The sequence below is a fragment of the Phoxinus phoxinus genome (assembly GCF_949152265.1).
Source record: "Phoxinus phoxinus genome assembly, chromosome: 11".
NCBI lineage: Eukaryota > Metazoa > Chordata > Actinopteri > Cypriniformes > Leuciscidae > Phoxinus > Phoxinus phoxinus.
Window position 1 is genome coordinate 571,670 of NC_136886.1, and position 15,831 is coordinate 587,500.

The 15,831-nt window shown below is 37.5% G+C and overlaps 1 protein-coding gene across 1 annotated transcript in view; it reads right to left on the bottom strand.

Moving 5' to 3' along the window:
• Positions 1-14,382: 14,382 nt before the first annotated feature.
• pmepa1 (prostate transmembrane protein, androgen induced 1) overlaps positions 14,383-15,831 on the bottom strand; it is a 30,266-nt gene continuing 28,817 nt past the window's right edge. Inside the window, exon 4 of the mRNA XM_079628936.1 lies at positions 14,383-15,831. This exon is cut by the window's right edge and continues 29 nt beyond it. Within this exon, the coding sequence (XP_079485062.1) occupies positions 15,486-15,831 (346 nt within the window). The 3' untranslated portion in view covers positions 14,383-15,485.

Genomic DNA, 15,831 nt, shown 5'->3' on the forward strand with positions numbered 1-15,831 from the left:
TAATGATAATTATTTTTGCTTCTTCACGATGACTCGCTTGTTGTAGTCCTCAGTTGTAAGTCGCTTTGGATAAAGGCGTCTGCTAAATGACTAAATGTAAATGTAATAACTGATGATAATAACTTATGATAACTAATAATAACTGATGATAATAACTAATAATAACTGATGATAATAACTGATGATAATAACTGATGATAATAACTGATGATAATGATGATAATAATTGATGAAAATAACTGATGATAATAACTAATGATAATAACTAATGATAATAACTGATGATAATAACTTATGATAACTAATAATAACTGATGATAATGACTGATGATAATGATGATAATAACTGATGATAATAACTAATAACTGATGATAATAACTGATGATAATGATGATAATAATTGATGAAAATAACTGATGATAATAACTTATGATAATAACTAATAATAACTAATGATAATAACTGATGATAATAACTTATGATAACTAATAATAACTGATGATAATAACTGATGATAATAACTGATGATAATGATAATAACTGATGATAATGATGATAATAATTGATGAAAATAACTGATGATAATAACTTATGATAATAACTAATAATAACTGATGATAATAACTAATAATAACTGATGATAATAACTGATGATAATAACTGATGATAATGATGATAATAATTGATGAAAATAACTGATGATAATAACTTATGATAATAACTAATGATAATAACTGATGATAATAACTTATGATAACTAATAATAACTGATGATAATAACTGATGATAATGATGATAATAACTGATGATAATAACTGATGATAATAACTGATGATAATAACTTATAACTAATAATAACTGATGATAATAACTGATGATAATAACTGATGATAATGATAATAACTGATGATAATGATGATAATAATTGATGAAAATAACTGATGATAATAACTTATGATAATAACTAATAATAACTGATGATAATAACTAATAATAACTGATGATAATAACTGATGATAATAACTGATGATAATGATGATAATAATTGATGAAAATAACTGATGATAATAACTTATGATAATAACTAATGATAATAACTGATGATAATAACTTATGATAACTAATAATAACTGATGATAATGACTGATGATAATGATGATAATAACTGATGATAATAACTGATGATAATAACTAATAATAACTGATGATAATAACTGATGATAATAACTGATGATAATGATGATAATAATTGATGAAAATAACTGATGATAATAACTTATGATAATAACTAATGATAATAACTGATGATAATAACTTATGATAACTAATAATAACTGATGATAATGACTGATGATAATGATGATAATAACTGATGATAATGATGATAATAACTGATGATAATAACTAATAACTGATGATAATAACTGATGATAATGATGATAATAATTGATGAAAATAACTGATGATAATAACTAATAATAACTGATGATAATAACTGATGATAATGATGATAATAACTGATGATAATAACTGATGATAATGATAATAACTGAACTGAAGTAACTGCTATGAAACTAATGAAGATCACGGATACTGTAAACATGAAAACGATGAGAAAAATGACATTACTGAACCACATATGAAGAAAATCTGAGAGAATCAGTCTCGTTCACAGCAAGAGCGATAACTATACGACACAGAGCCGGGGGTCCCCCCCCCCCCCAGCTGATTATAGTATAAAACATTATCAGCCAATCAGAATCCACCCTGCTTTAAAGAGCTTGAGCATTTAAATCATGAGCATTTAAGTCGCACGACAAAACTGCGAATAAACATGATAATGATAATGTGTAAACATAAACATAACATAGCCTACTGACTGATGTACTCTCTTCTTCTTCTGAGACTAAACTAATCAAGACTTTTGTACGATAAGATAGAGTATATCTATCACTAGCAGAGCTTAAAGTCCCCCTGTGGTGTAAATCCAGCGTTTACTGTAGTGTATGTGTGTATGTGGTGTTATTAATCTGCTTTAACACACACATGTGTAAGTTCATAAGTCGACAGCATTGCTGAGTATTTTCTGCTTAAAACTGCAGTGAACCAAAGACAGTCTCAAACACACAGTTTGAAATCGCTGGTGTTTCTGACGTCACACACTACCTTGACCAATCAGATCAACGTGTGATCGTCAACCAGTGGATCTCTGAGTGAGTGAGTGAGTGGAGGCGGGGCTCATCTGCATATTCATAGAACAACGCATACTAAATGAGGCGAGGGTGTCGAGTTACATTCGAGATACTTTAAGACATAAAGACTTTAAAACACTTAAATATGTCATTCTGGTGTCAAAGATGAGCTTTAAGGGATATAATGATTGACTTTAACACATGCAAACACAATTTTTTGTCTTTCTCTGAGTAAAACCTTCAAGCTTTTTAAAGTTATTTTCAACTTTCAGACCTTTTGTCAGCAAACTTTCTTTAGTAATCGTTGTGGTTCTTGGTGAGAATCTCTCCTGCAGGAACACAAGATCTTCTTCATCACTCATCAGACGATCATCATGAACCTGAACTGAGAGAAAATCTAGAATTGAGAAATAAACGCTCATTAGGAATTGATGAATGATGAAGCTCCCGAGAAGATTAAAGATTAAAACGATGTAAAACAAGATGATTTTTTCCATTGTCAGATATTTGTTCTTGTTTTAAGCCCAAACTCACTTCATTTACATGATTTTTTCAGTAATCAAGACTTAATATCTTCAGTCATTTTGCTCCAGTAATGAGTCTTGATATAAGAATGTTATATTAGTGCGAGACAGAAACACTGAGGAAGAGCATCATGTTTTGCGGTGTGCTGCACATATATATAAGAACATTCGTCATCTTCAATGTTTAAATATGATGTGCTGCATGAATGAATGTGAATAAGTGTGTGTCTCTGGTTCATGACCTTCATGTGAACATTACATCACATTCACATCAATGGCCGTGACGAAGTTCATTCATGCTGACGCTCGTCAAACTTGTGTAATGTTCATAAGCTCAAGCATATTTGCTCATGCGAGTGATAATGCTGGACTTCAGCTGGAGCGTTATCTGCCGGAGCAGTGCATGCTGGGTAAACGGGGCATGTTCTCACGCTCATATAACGTCAGATAATGAGCTGCTGACGCTCGACTCGTTCTGCTGCCAATAACTGTCTTTCAAAGAGAAACGTGTTGGACGACGGCCATATAGTGGAGAAATGAGGAGAGAGTGAACGTGAATTCCTCATTCATTAATATACAGAATCCGCTGACAAACTATTCTGAACAGAAAACACAATAATGATTTGATATGATAGACAAAATTTATTATAAGACTAATCAACATTCAAAAGTAACGTTCAGAGAACATTAAAAAGTAACGTTCAGAGAACATTCAAAAGTAACGTTCAGAGAACATTCAAAAGTAACGATCAGAGAACATTCAAAAGTAACGTTCAGAGAACATTCAAAAGTAACGATCAGAGAACATTCAAAAGTAACGATCAGAGAACATTCAAAAGTAACGTTCAGAGAACATTCAAAAGTAACGATCAGAGAACATTCAAAAGTAACGTTCAGAGAACATTCAAAAGTAACGTTCAGAGAACATTCAAAAGTAACGTTCAGAGAACATTCAAAAGTAACGATCAGAGAACATTCTAAAGTAACGATCAGAGAACATTCAAAAGTAACGATCAGAGAACATTCAAAAGTAACGTTCAGAGAACATTCAAAAGTAACGTTCAGAGAACATTCAAAAGTAACGTTCAGAGAACATTAAAAAGTAACGTTCAGAGAACATTCAAAAGTAACGATCAGAGAACATTCAAAAGTAACGTTCAGAGAACATTCAAAAGTAACGTTCAGAGAACATTCAAAAGTAACAATCAGAGAACATTCAAAAGTAACGTTCAAAGAACATTCAAAAGTAACGATCAGAGAACATTCAAAAGTAACGTTCAGAGAACATTCAAAAGTAACGTTCAGAGAACATTCAAAAGTAACAATCAGAGAACATTCAAAAGTAACGTTCAGAGAACATTCAAAAGTAACAATCAGAGAACATTCAAAAGTTCAAAACATTCAACATTCAAAACTTTTGAAAGTTTAATGTTCAGAGAACATTAAAAAGTAACGTTCAGAGAACATTCAAAAGTAACGTTCAGAGAACATTCAAAAGTAACGATCAGAGAACATCCAAAAGTAACGATCAGAGAACATTCAAAAGTAACGATCAGAGAACATTAAAAAGTAACGTTCAGAGAACATTCTAAAGTAACGTTCAGAGAACATTCAAAAGTAACGTTCAGAGAACATTCAAAAGTAACGTTCAGAGAACATTCAAAAGTAACGTTCAGAGAACATTAAAAAGTAACGTTCAGAGAACATTAAAGGGGTCATGACATGGGTTTTTTTATTTTATAATTATGTTCCCTTAGGTGCAATTATAGTATTACTATAGTTTTTTTTACAAAAAACTTTTAAAATGTAGTGATTTATGACCTTTTCCCGCCCCGTTTCTCATCCTCTGATTCAAACAGTCTGTTTTGGGGTGTTTCCCCTTTAAGAGTTCAGTGTTAACGCCCACTGTTATGATTGGCTAACGTCAGTGCCTATGCATCAATTATTAACGCCCCCAGCCAGAACATTTGCGGATTCGGCGTATTTAAAAAGTAGTTTAAAGTTTTAAACACATTACTTACAGTTTGCGTCGTCGTTGTTGAGCCCAGAATAGTCGGCACGGACTTATCTTTGAGCAACAGTTTTCTGGCAAAGCCAGCATCATTTTGGGATTTGTTCTCAAAACAGTCATCCTCTAAATGTATAGAACAAACGCTTAAACTAACACTGCCGTGACTGAGACGTCCGCAAAAAATAAAGTGCATCCATTTTTCCCTGACGACTGGATCTTTCACAGCGTATTCAAAGATGTTGTTTGTCCACAGCCAGGAACAGCACATCTGCGGCATCGTAATTTCCCTGTACACAGACCGACTCGCTGTCCGTCGACTGAACACTTGTAGGCGCGCAGCGCGCGGGCGTGACTGTGATACGAAATTAGCGTAGTTGCCTTGCGCTTAAAGCGTAACTGTCTTCTGCCGGAGGCGGTCATATGCAAACGCTGGTACGTCACTATGTACCGTGACGTCACTTCTTACCATGGATCCAGAACGAGCTGTATTTAGAGCTTGATTAAATAAATGATTCGTTTATAATGGGGAGGAAGTCTTAAGCTATGAAACTTGCAGGACGTTTTAATGGTACAAAGACCTCTTATATACCAAAAGATCAAGGCAAATTTGGTTTCTCATGTCATGACCCCTTTAAAAAGTAACGTTCAGAGGACATTAAAAAGTAACAATCAGAGAACATTCAAAAGTAACGCTCAGAGAACATTAAAAAGTAACGTTCAGAGAACATTAAAAAGTAACGTTCAGAGAACATTAAAAAGTAACGTTCAGAGAACATTCAAAAGTAACGTTCAGAGAACATTCAAAAGTAACGTTCAGAGAACATTCAAAAGTAACGATCAGAGAACATCCAAAAGTAACGATCAGAGAACATTCAAAAGTAACGATCAGAGAACATTCAAAAGTAACGTTCAGAGAACATTAAAAAGTAACGATCAGAGAACATTCAAAAGTAACGTTCAGAGAACATTAAAAAGTAACAATCAGAGAACATTCAAAAGTAACGATCAGAGAACATTCAAAAGTATTGTTCAGAGAACATTCAAAAGTAACGTTCAGAGAACATTCAAAAGTAACAATCAGAGAACATTAAAAAGTAACGTTCAGAGAACATTAAAAAGTAACGTTCAGAGAACATTCAAAAGTAACGAACAGAGAACATTCAAAAGTAACGATCAGAGAAGATTCAAAAGTAACGTTCAGAGAACATTCAAAAGTAACAATCAGAGAACATTCAAAAGTAACGATCAGAGAACATTAAAAAGTAACAATCAGAGAACATTCAAAAGTAACGATCAGAGAACATTCAAAAGTATTGTTCAGAGAACATTCAAAAGTAACGTTCAGAGAACATTCAAAAGTAACAATCAGAGAACATTAAAAAGTAACGTTCAGAGAACATTAAAAAGTAACGTTCAGAGAACATTCAAAAGTAACGATCAGAGAACATTCAAAAGTAACGATCAGAGAAGATTCAAAAGTAACGTTCAGAGAACATTCAAAAGTAACAATCAGAGAACATTCAAAAGTAACGATCAGAGAACATTCAAAAGTAACGTTCAGAGAACATTCAAAAGTAACAATCAGAGAACATTAAAAAGTAACGTTCAGAGAACATTAAAAAGTAACGTTCAGAGAACATTCAAAAGTAACGTTCAGAGAACATTCAAAAGTAACGATCAGAGAACATTCAAAAGTAACGTTCAGAGAACATTCAAAAGTAACGATCCCATTGTGTTTGAAGAATGATGCATGTTCTCTTACAGTGGAAATGAAGCAGTCAGTCAAGTTTACATTATTTAGTAAACTGATTTCCACTTTAATAAAAAAAAATATATATATATATATAACAAACACGATTAATGTAATAATTTTAAAGAAAAAGGGATGTTTTGTTATAGTTTTTGGAGCAAGGGCGCCATCTTGCAATACCACAGCGAGGACTGGCCTAACCAACCACAAAACTTTCTGCAGCCTTAGTGCCTTAAAGAGACTTAATGTTCAGCTTCTGATGATTTGACCGAGTACGAGTGTGTGTGTGTGTCTGTTGTTTAATGCAGGACACACACACACACACACACACACACACACACTGAAGACGTTCTGTCTCGGAAGCCCTTCAGAACAACATGTTTTTCATCTGTTATCTGAGCGAGTTCTGCTGTTCAGACATTAACTCACACTTGTGGCCAATGCTATCCACGAACTCTGAATGAACAAGCTGTTCTCTTTATCGGATAACTGAGATTCCACAACTCAGGGAACAAGCGTCTTATCGCACAACAACTGTCGAGATTTCAACACGAGTCAAAGTTTATGAGCCGCTGAAGTTCAAGCAGTGAGCGATCTCAGGTGACACACACACACACACACACACACACACACACACACACACACACACACACACACACACACACGTTAAGAACGCTTTGCTAACGTTTCCATTCAGTTATGAAAACATTATTTTGAACGTTCAAAACGCCCCGTTTAAAAAAACAAACAAAAAGTTTTTTTTTCTTGGTTATGTGAACGTTGTATATCATTCTGAATCTTCCAACATCATGGGAATGTTTCGTTTGAATGTTCTCTGAAGGTTCTGAAGTAGCATTTAAAAAACGTTAAACTAACGTCCAGCTATAACGTTTCGGTTGAAAATGGTGTATAAATAATGTTTTTGTGCTAACTTGCTAAAATGATTAAAGCCCAGATAATAAACGTTCTCTATTAACGTTATTGGAAGAACTTTTGCATATGAACGTTCTCTGTTATAGTCGCTGTTATTTCTATAGCGCTTTATACAATAGAGATTGTTTTACAGTGAAACATTTATTAAAGGGCACCTATTATGACATTTAAAATGTTCCTAATGTTGTTTAGGGAGTCCCCAACAACAGTTTTACATGCATGCAATGACAAAAAACACTTTTGTTGTCGTATAATATGCATTTATTTTTACCTGATTTGCTCACCGACTCCCAAATGATTCGTTCAACGATTCATTTTCCAAACCCCTCCTTTGCGCGACGCTAATCTGCGATTGGTCAGATGACCCAGCAGTGTTTACAGAGATAATACTTATTGTTTAACACGGAGTACAATGATGATTTTAACAATTAAATCGTGTTATAATAATGATTATAGTCCACTGCTTTGTAGTTTGTAGTAAAAAACTAAAAATAAGATGAAGAATTTAATGTTATGTTAGCGAGCATAGCCCAGAGTTCATATTGTAAAAGCACAATCAGTCTTTGTTTGCATTAGCCCGATGCATAAACATAACGTTTTTACAAAAAAACAAAAAAAACAAAATGTAGTTACGTTACTACGAGGTATTACTCTATTCTTTAAGACAACTCCGAAAACAACGACAAACACTTCACATATCTCAATACAAGTGCCATTGAAGACCTAGAAGCTAAACGGTGCTTACACAACAAACTAAATAATTATTAAGCATGCTACATAAAACATAAAAGCAACAATTATTAATAACACGTACAGGTTGTGATACGGAGGAGGAAGCTGATGCACTTGGACCTGAACCTTCCTTCAATATCAGCCGGCTCGCGAATCCAAGTTTGATTGCATTTAAGTTGGTAAAGCAATCGTCTTCAAAATGGCGCGAACAAAGCACACGGCTCGGACTATACTTCTGTGGTATAGTTATATGAATTGTAGCCACTTAGTCTTCAAATGCTCCTCCTTGGGCAGATGAAAAAAGTTTGCTTTTGAGTGGCACTTCAGAACACAGCGTCTCGTCGCCCTGATGTTTTCCCTGCTGGCCTTGGAGCGCAATAAGTGGGCGTATCGTATTCTAATAACTTGACATGTTGACGTCATCTAGTCAGAGAAAAAGCTTCGGTCTTCTAACGATTCATAAAAATGACTCCGAGTCGACTCTTACTTTTGAAAGACAATAACTTTATATACGGTGCACTTTCATATTTCAAACTTTGCAGGATGTTTTTGTTCACTTAGATCTATGTTACACACTACATGAAAGGTACATTTCAAAATTCCATAATAGGTGCCCTTTAAATGATGCAAACAGAGTTAATTCGCCATTGTTCAGTGAAGTCAGTTCAGTGTCAATCAATCAATCAATCAATCAATCAATCAATTGGCTACTTGTTGAATAATATAATAATAATAATAGTTTTCTACTAAACGCTTAGTTAAAACATCTCAGTCTATTATCTATTAAACAGACACACTTTCTGCTTAACTCTGTATTAAATTATCAAGCGTAACTTTCATCAAAGCTGAATAATTAGTAATCAATCAGAACATCCCATAATTCGATTATTAATGAATCGATCGACTGTAAATAGTGGAATAAAGATGAGGTGAATTAACTTATCATATGAACAACACACAAATAAAGGATTATTTATTCATTAATATTTACATTTTATTATATCAATTAACTTATTGATTATTAATTAATTGTATTATAATTTTCATTGAGATATTATTAAGATCGGTTTATTATTAATTACTTAGCACTTTATTTTATTTACTATTTTTCATTGTTATTTGTTATATTGTATATTTATTTTTCTTGTATGTAAACAACAATCATGCAAATAAAGGACATTAAACTGAATTAAAGGAACTGATTAAGAGCGTTTCGGGTTCAGATATCAAATATTCATCAGTAAATGCATTTATGTTCTTATAGATTATGAAGTACATAATCATATAGTGAAATATTATTGTCAGTAAAGTAACTGATGGTATATTTTACGTTTCTTTCAATGCTAAAATGTGCAAATCATAATGCAGTGACTGTATGCTGAGTTCATGAGGAGCATCAGACGCCTCGAGCCTGACCTCTGCTGGACAGACATGAGCTGCACTGCTGGAGCGCCCCCTGCTGGACAGACATGAGCTGCACTGCTGGAGCGCCCCCTGCTGGACAGACATGAGCTGCACTGCTGGAGCGCCCCCTGCTGGACAGACATGAGCTGCACTGCTGGAGCGCCCCCTGCTGGACACACATGAGCTGCACTGCTGGAGCGCCCCCTGCTGGACAGACATGAGCTGCACTGCTGGAGCGCCCCCTGCTGGACAGACATGAGCTGCACTGCTGGAGCGCCCCCTGCTGGACACACATGAGCTGCACTGCTGGAGCACCCCCTGCTGGACACACATGAGCTGCACTGCTGGAGCGCCCCCTGCTGGACACACATGAGCTGCACTGCTGGAGCGCCCCCTGCCGGACACTATACAGCTACTGTATCATATCTGATCTGGGGCCGTATTCACAATGAATTTTATCTTACCACTAGGAGTACTCCTAAATCGCACTAAAAGATTTTAGCTAGGAGTGTTCTCTTAAAAGTTATTCACAACGCCTTTCAGACCTACTCTTAGTAAGGAAAAATGACAACTCCTAAACTAAGAGTGAGTCTTCGTTGCTATGGATGACGTCAATTCTCATGCACGAGCTTCCTCGCAATGATCACGGTGATTGGTTGTTAGATGACAGGGCCATCATGCGGAACATAACACAGACACACCAAATCATGGAATTACGACATCTAAATATGTCTGTGTCCTACACAAAATAATAATAATAATGTCATCGAAATGCATATATAATGACATGTTTGTGCAGGCCCCAGTGAAGTGTAATTCTAAAAAGGCAGAGAGAGAGAGAGAGAGAGAGAGAGAGAAAAGTTGTGAATTAAATTAAATTAAATCAAGGTAGCCTAATACCCTAATGAAAACCGCTACTTGCCTAATAATGAAAAATAACACTTGCATTTACACTTGCTTGGTTAATTGACAAGGAAAAGACTTAAAGCAAGGAAATGTTGCTCCTATTGAATTAAAATTTAATAGTTGAATGACGGTGGATTATGAACTCGCCAAAACGGAAAAGAAAGCCCAACTGGACGCAGGATCAGTTACTGCTGCTGGCCCAGTTGGTGCTGGAAAAAAAAAAAAAAACATAATAAAAGGGAAATTCGGCACTGGGATACAACATCGTGAAATGTGAAGTTTGCATCGAACACAATCTGGGTATTGATGGAGTGTGTTTTCTTTCTATTCACAAACACGTCCTCATCCTGACGTGGTGCAATTATTTTAATAGGCTATGTATCGATCCGTCTATAGCAAAGACCACTCCGGGCACACCGGCAATATCCATAAAGCTGGCTTTGTTTCTTTGGAGTTGGGTTGGCGAATGTCCGGAAAACTTATGAACTGTCGAATAATATGGGGTCTACAGAGTGCATTGATGGTTTGGTGGATGGATCTGCTTACCGATGGCTGGGATATCGCTAGATCGTCGGCATTACACAATTGCATTTTCCCCGTTGCCAGGTAGCGAAGTGTTATCAAACATTTCAATTCGGCACTGATTGGGTTGTTGCGATTAGTTGGCAATGTTATTGCATCCCTCACAAGATCCACAACAATCAGTATTCCCTCAAGGTTAAGGCGGTATCTTTGTAATAACTCCGTGTCATTGAGTGTCTCCAACACACTGTGTCGCGCGGCTATTTTAAGATCCTTTGTGAATAGGTCTTAGTGAGTTAGGAGTCCTCTCGACTTCTTTTAAGCTGTCCCAGACTTAGGTGCTACTTTTAGGGCTAAAATGCTTTGTGAATTACTCTTAGTGAAAAAAATTAGGAGTCCTAAAGTTAGGAGTGACACGCCCATTATTTTTAGGAGTTGCTCCTAAATTTGCCTGTTAGGAGCTACTTTTAGCCTTAAAATTCTTTGTGAATACGGCCCCTGAGCTCTGCATATTAAACATGATCTGATAAACCTGTCAGTCTCCTCAGTCCTTCTGTCTCTGATTGACAGTTTAACTCGTTTATCAAGTAAAAGTCTTCAGTTTAACTGTACAAGCGTCTTCAGCTCGTGTCTTTATGATCTGAACTCTGCACTGATTTATCCAGTAAACACGAGAATAACTCTGATATTGTTAGTAATATTTCATCTGGACTGAAGCAGGTTTACTTGATTATCCATCATCATTTATTATTATAAAAATCATGAGTATCAAATATGATCATGATGAGGAAGGTTTATTTGTTCATATCTCAATCATCATTGCATTATATGTTTTAAAACTATCATAAACTAAGCATTTAAATATCATCAGTTTGTCAGTATCTGCTATTGCTATAAAGATCTCATTGATTTACAAGCATCATCATTTCATATAAATATCAGGATCTGCAGCAAAAAGCATATTTTTGAATAAAATTAACCTTTTTTTCCTCAATATTCTCACTAGACTATATGAGCCATAAAAGCCTGATGGATCAAATATGATGCTCAACATTAAACATGCAAACTTTTATATTTTGTCCAAGGGTTCAATAAACGGATGTTATGTGACATGTCAGGCTTTACGGGGTTAAAGTTGAACACACACATCTGAATGATTCACTCTAAAAATGCTGGGTTGTTTTAACCCAATTTTGGGTCAAATATGGAAAAACCCAAACGTTGGATCAAAAATGCAATTTAAAAATGTAACCCAATGGCTGGGTTTGTCCATATTTGACCCAACATTGGGTTAAAACAACCCAGCATTTTTAGAGTGTACACACAAAATGACAGTTTAGCTCACGACGGCTGTTGATGTGCTTCATATTGATATTAATTCATCATCATACAACAAGCGATGCATGTAAACGCAAAAGAGGAATAACAAACAACTCAATGCATGACATTTTATAAAAGGTTTTATTTGTTTATTTGGCAGCTAAATTGAAATGCATCAGATTGTATAACATGGTGTGTGTGTGTGTGTGTGTGTGTGTGTGTGTGTGTGTGTGTGTGTGAGATAGACACTGTCTCAAAGAGAACATCCGGCAACACTTTTCAGCATCTGATATAAATAAAAATAAGAGTTACATGTGAGCAGTTATTACTGACAATAACACGCGTGTAGAAGATTCCCGTTCCCGACACTGAACTCTGATTAGCTGGACTCATCCTGAAACCACAGGAACATCCCGTGGGAAAATCCCGGAGACGAGCTTTCAGGAAAACCTCCAGAACCCAGAGCCAGTGTGAGCGCTCATCCCAACACACTACAGCATCATGAAGAAGAGCAGACGCGCCGTCGCCACGCTCACACACACACACACTGACACACACACACACACACACACACATACTGACACACACACACTCACACTCACACACACACACACACACACACACACACACACACACACACACACACACACACACACACACACACACTGACACACACACAGACACACACACACACACACACACACACACACACACACACACGTTTCTTCTTCATCATGTACAAATCTGGCCTTTCTTTAACAAAAATGACCTTTAAACACGAAGCAACAATAACATTAAAACAACTACATATGTAATCTGCGCTAAACTACATTATCAAAAGGCCAATAGTCGGTATATTGCAACTCTCTCCACTATCATCATCATGCATACAATGTCACTTCCGGTCAGCGGCCGCCTGATTGGCTGACTGGTCATGTGACACACTGGCCTCTCTGTGAAGGGAAGACGTGGCGCTGGAGAGAGAACGGCGCGTGTGCATTTATGGAATATACATTATAGAAATGCCAAATGCATCATATATGCAGCAGGAATATATTTATATTATAGAAATACCAAATGCAAAAGCGAACTAGCTCGGAGTTAAGGAGCACAAGATAATATGATCTGATGCATCATATATTATATCATCCAGAAATGCCAAATGCATATGAAGAAATATACATGGAATATGTTAAATAAACGAATCTAAACCGCCGGATTAAAGAAATGCATTTCTTGTATTAATTATAGAAATGCCAAATGCATCGTTAACAACTACAACGTAATGAACCGAACGAGTGTCGTGTGGTTCCTCTCTCCAGCTGAGGACTTCCTGTGAGAAGCGTTTCTCTGGAATAAAGCCGAACACTGCGAAACCCGACCCGATATTCCCCGCCGGCACGGACTGATGCATCATGGGAAATCTCCACACTGCAGAACACGCTCAGTGCTGGAGTCTGGTTTCCAGTCCAAATATCTCGAAATCCTGAAATCACAATGCATTTACTAGACGAGTAAAACGTCTCGGTTTCCAGCTTTCTAATCTTCATTCAAACAGAAACATGATTATTTATCTTACCGCATTGGCAGATCATTTTGCTTGTTTTAAGCATGAACTCACTTAATTTTGATTTATTTCCCCAGAAAACAAGACCTAATATCTTATGTAATTTTACTTCTTCAGTAAATGCATCTTGATTTAAGAAATGTTTGATATTTGGACTGGAAACAAGACAGAAATACTGAGTGAGAAAAGCATTTTTTGCAGCGCAATCAACCGTTTGACTCAGTGACTCAATGATTCAGTGACTCAATGATTCAGTGAGTCGAGTGATTCAGTGAGTCGAGTGATTCAGTGACTCAATTATTCAGTGAGTCGAGTGATTCAGTGACTCAATGATTCAGTGACTCAAGAATTCAGTGACTCAGTAATTCAGTGACTCAATGATTCAGTGACTCAACGATTCAGTGAGTCGAGTGATTCAGTGACTCAATGATTCAGTGACTCAATGAGTCGAGTGATTCAGTGACTCAATGAGTCGAGTGATTCAGTGACTCAATGATTCAGTGAGTCGAGTGATTCAGTGACTCAATGATTCAGTGACTCAGTGAGTCGAGTGATTCAGTGACTCAGAGTGAATCAACTCTCTCCTGGTGGATCTCCCACATTCCCATGACGTGATTCCAGTTCTGACTGGTCGTCGCGCGGCGGAGCGTTTGCATATTCGCGTGTGCTCGTGTACGGCTACAGGAGTGGATCCTTCTCCTCTCGGTAAAGTGCTATAAGAGACGCCACCGCCGAACACAAGAAACCCTTCGCTTTGAACACCACTGATTGTGAAGTCAGGCTTCTAGAACACAGAATAAAGTTAAGGCAAACACGTCTGAGGCATGAACTACACTAGCGATCTACATCTACTCTAGAGCTCCCTCAGATCTGAGACGCAAAGGCTTCTGGTCTGGTTCATCATCCCAGTCCAGGACACACACACACACACTCTCTCTGTGGACCGACCATATCCTAATATTAAAAATAGTGCAATTTTAGACATTTATATAAATAACTCTAAAATCGTGCTTTTAAGTTTGCTTTTTTGAAGCTTTCCGTATACATGTATATATATTTATATAGTAGCCTATATACACACACATACACGTTAGCGCTAGCGCGTGAACCTGCGTGTTGTTGGCAGCGCTCTCTGACAGCAAACACACACTCACACCAGAGTAAACGTCTCGATGTTCAGCTTCTGATCTGGATTTCCAGCAGGAGCATCTACACATCTGTAGTCTTCAGCAGATGCTCTTGTGTTACGCTCGCGTCACGTCTTCAGTGGCTGCTGTTCTCCAGGGAATGTGTTGCTTTAGGAACGTTTAGTGCTGGAAAACGAGACGGACGCGCTGAGGAAGAGCTTTGAGAACACACAACATGTAAATATATATATAAAGGTCTGAGTGAAGGCAAGGCCGGAGTGAGTCCGCGAGCTCTCGCGATCTCTTGTGCAACTGCAGATTTCCCAGCATCGCTGACGTCATCAGACCGGCGGTGTGTGTGACCGGCGGTGTGTGTGACCGGCGCTGTGTGTGATGCTATATATATATATAGAGAGAGAGTTTGTGTCGTCCGGGTGCACGGCAAGACCGGAGTCAATGTTGCGAGTCCTCCACCCGGACGAACAGGATCTCGTCATCAGACCGGCTGTGCGCTGAGCTTGTCTGTGTCCGTCCGGCTGATCTGAATGAGCTGAGTGTGTGTGTGTGTGTGTGTGTGCGCCCCCGGGTGGCAGCAGTGACCGATGACCTGGCAGTAGGCGGGCGGCGCGGCGATGCGGTCGAACACGGTGCGGTTGGGCGGCGCGCGCACCGACTCTCGGTTGAGCTCGAGCTGCTGCTCCGGGTCGCGCAGCTGGAGGGCGCACGGGCCCTGGTACGGCGGCGGCTCCTCCCCGTCCGACAGGCAGATGGTGGGCGGCAGGTCGATGGTGGCGTGGGGCAGGTACGGGTACGTCGGCTGGAAGCGGCTCACCCGCGAGCGC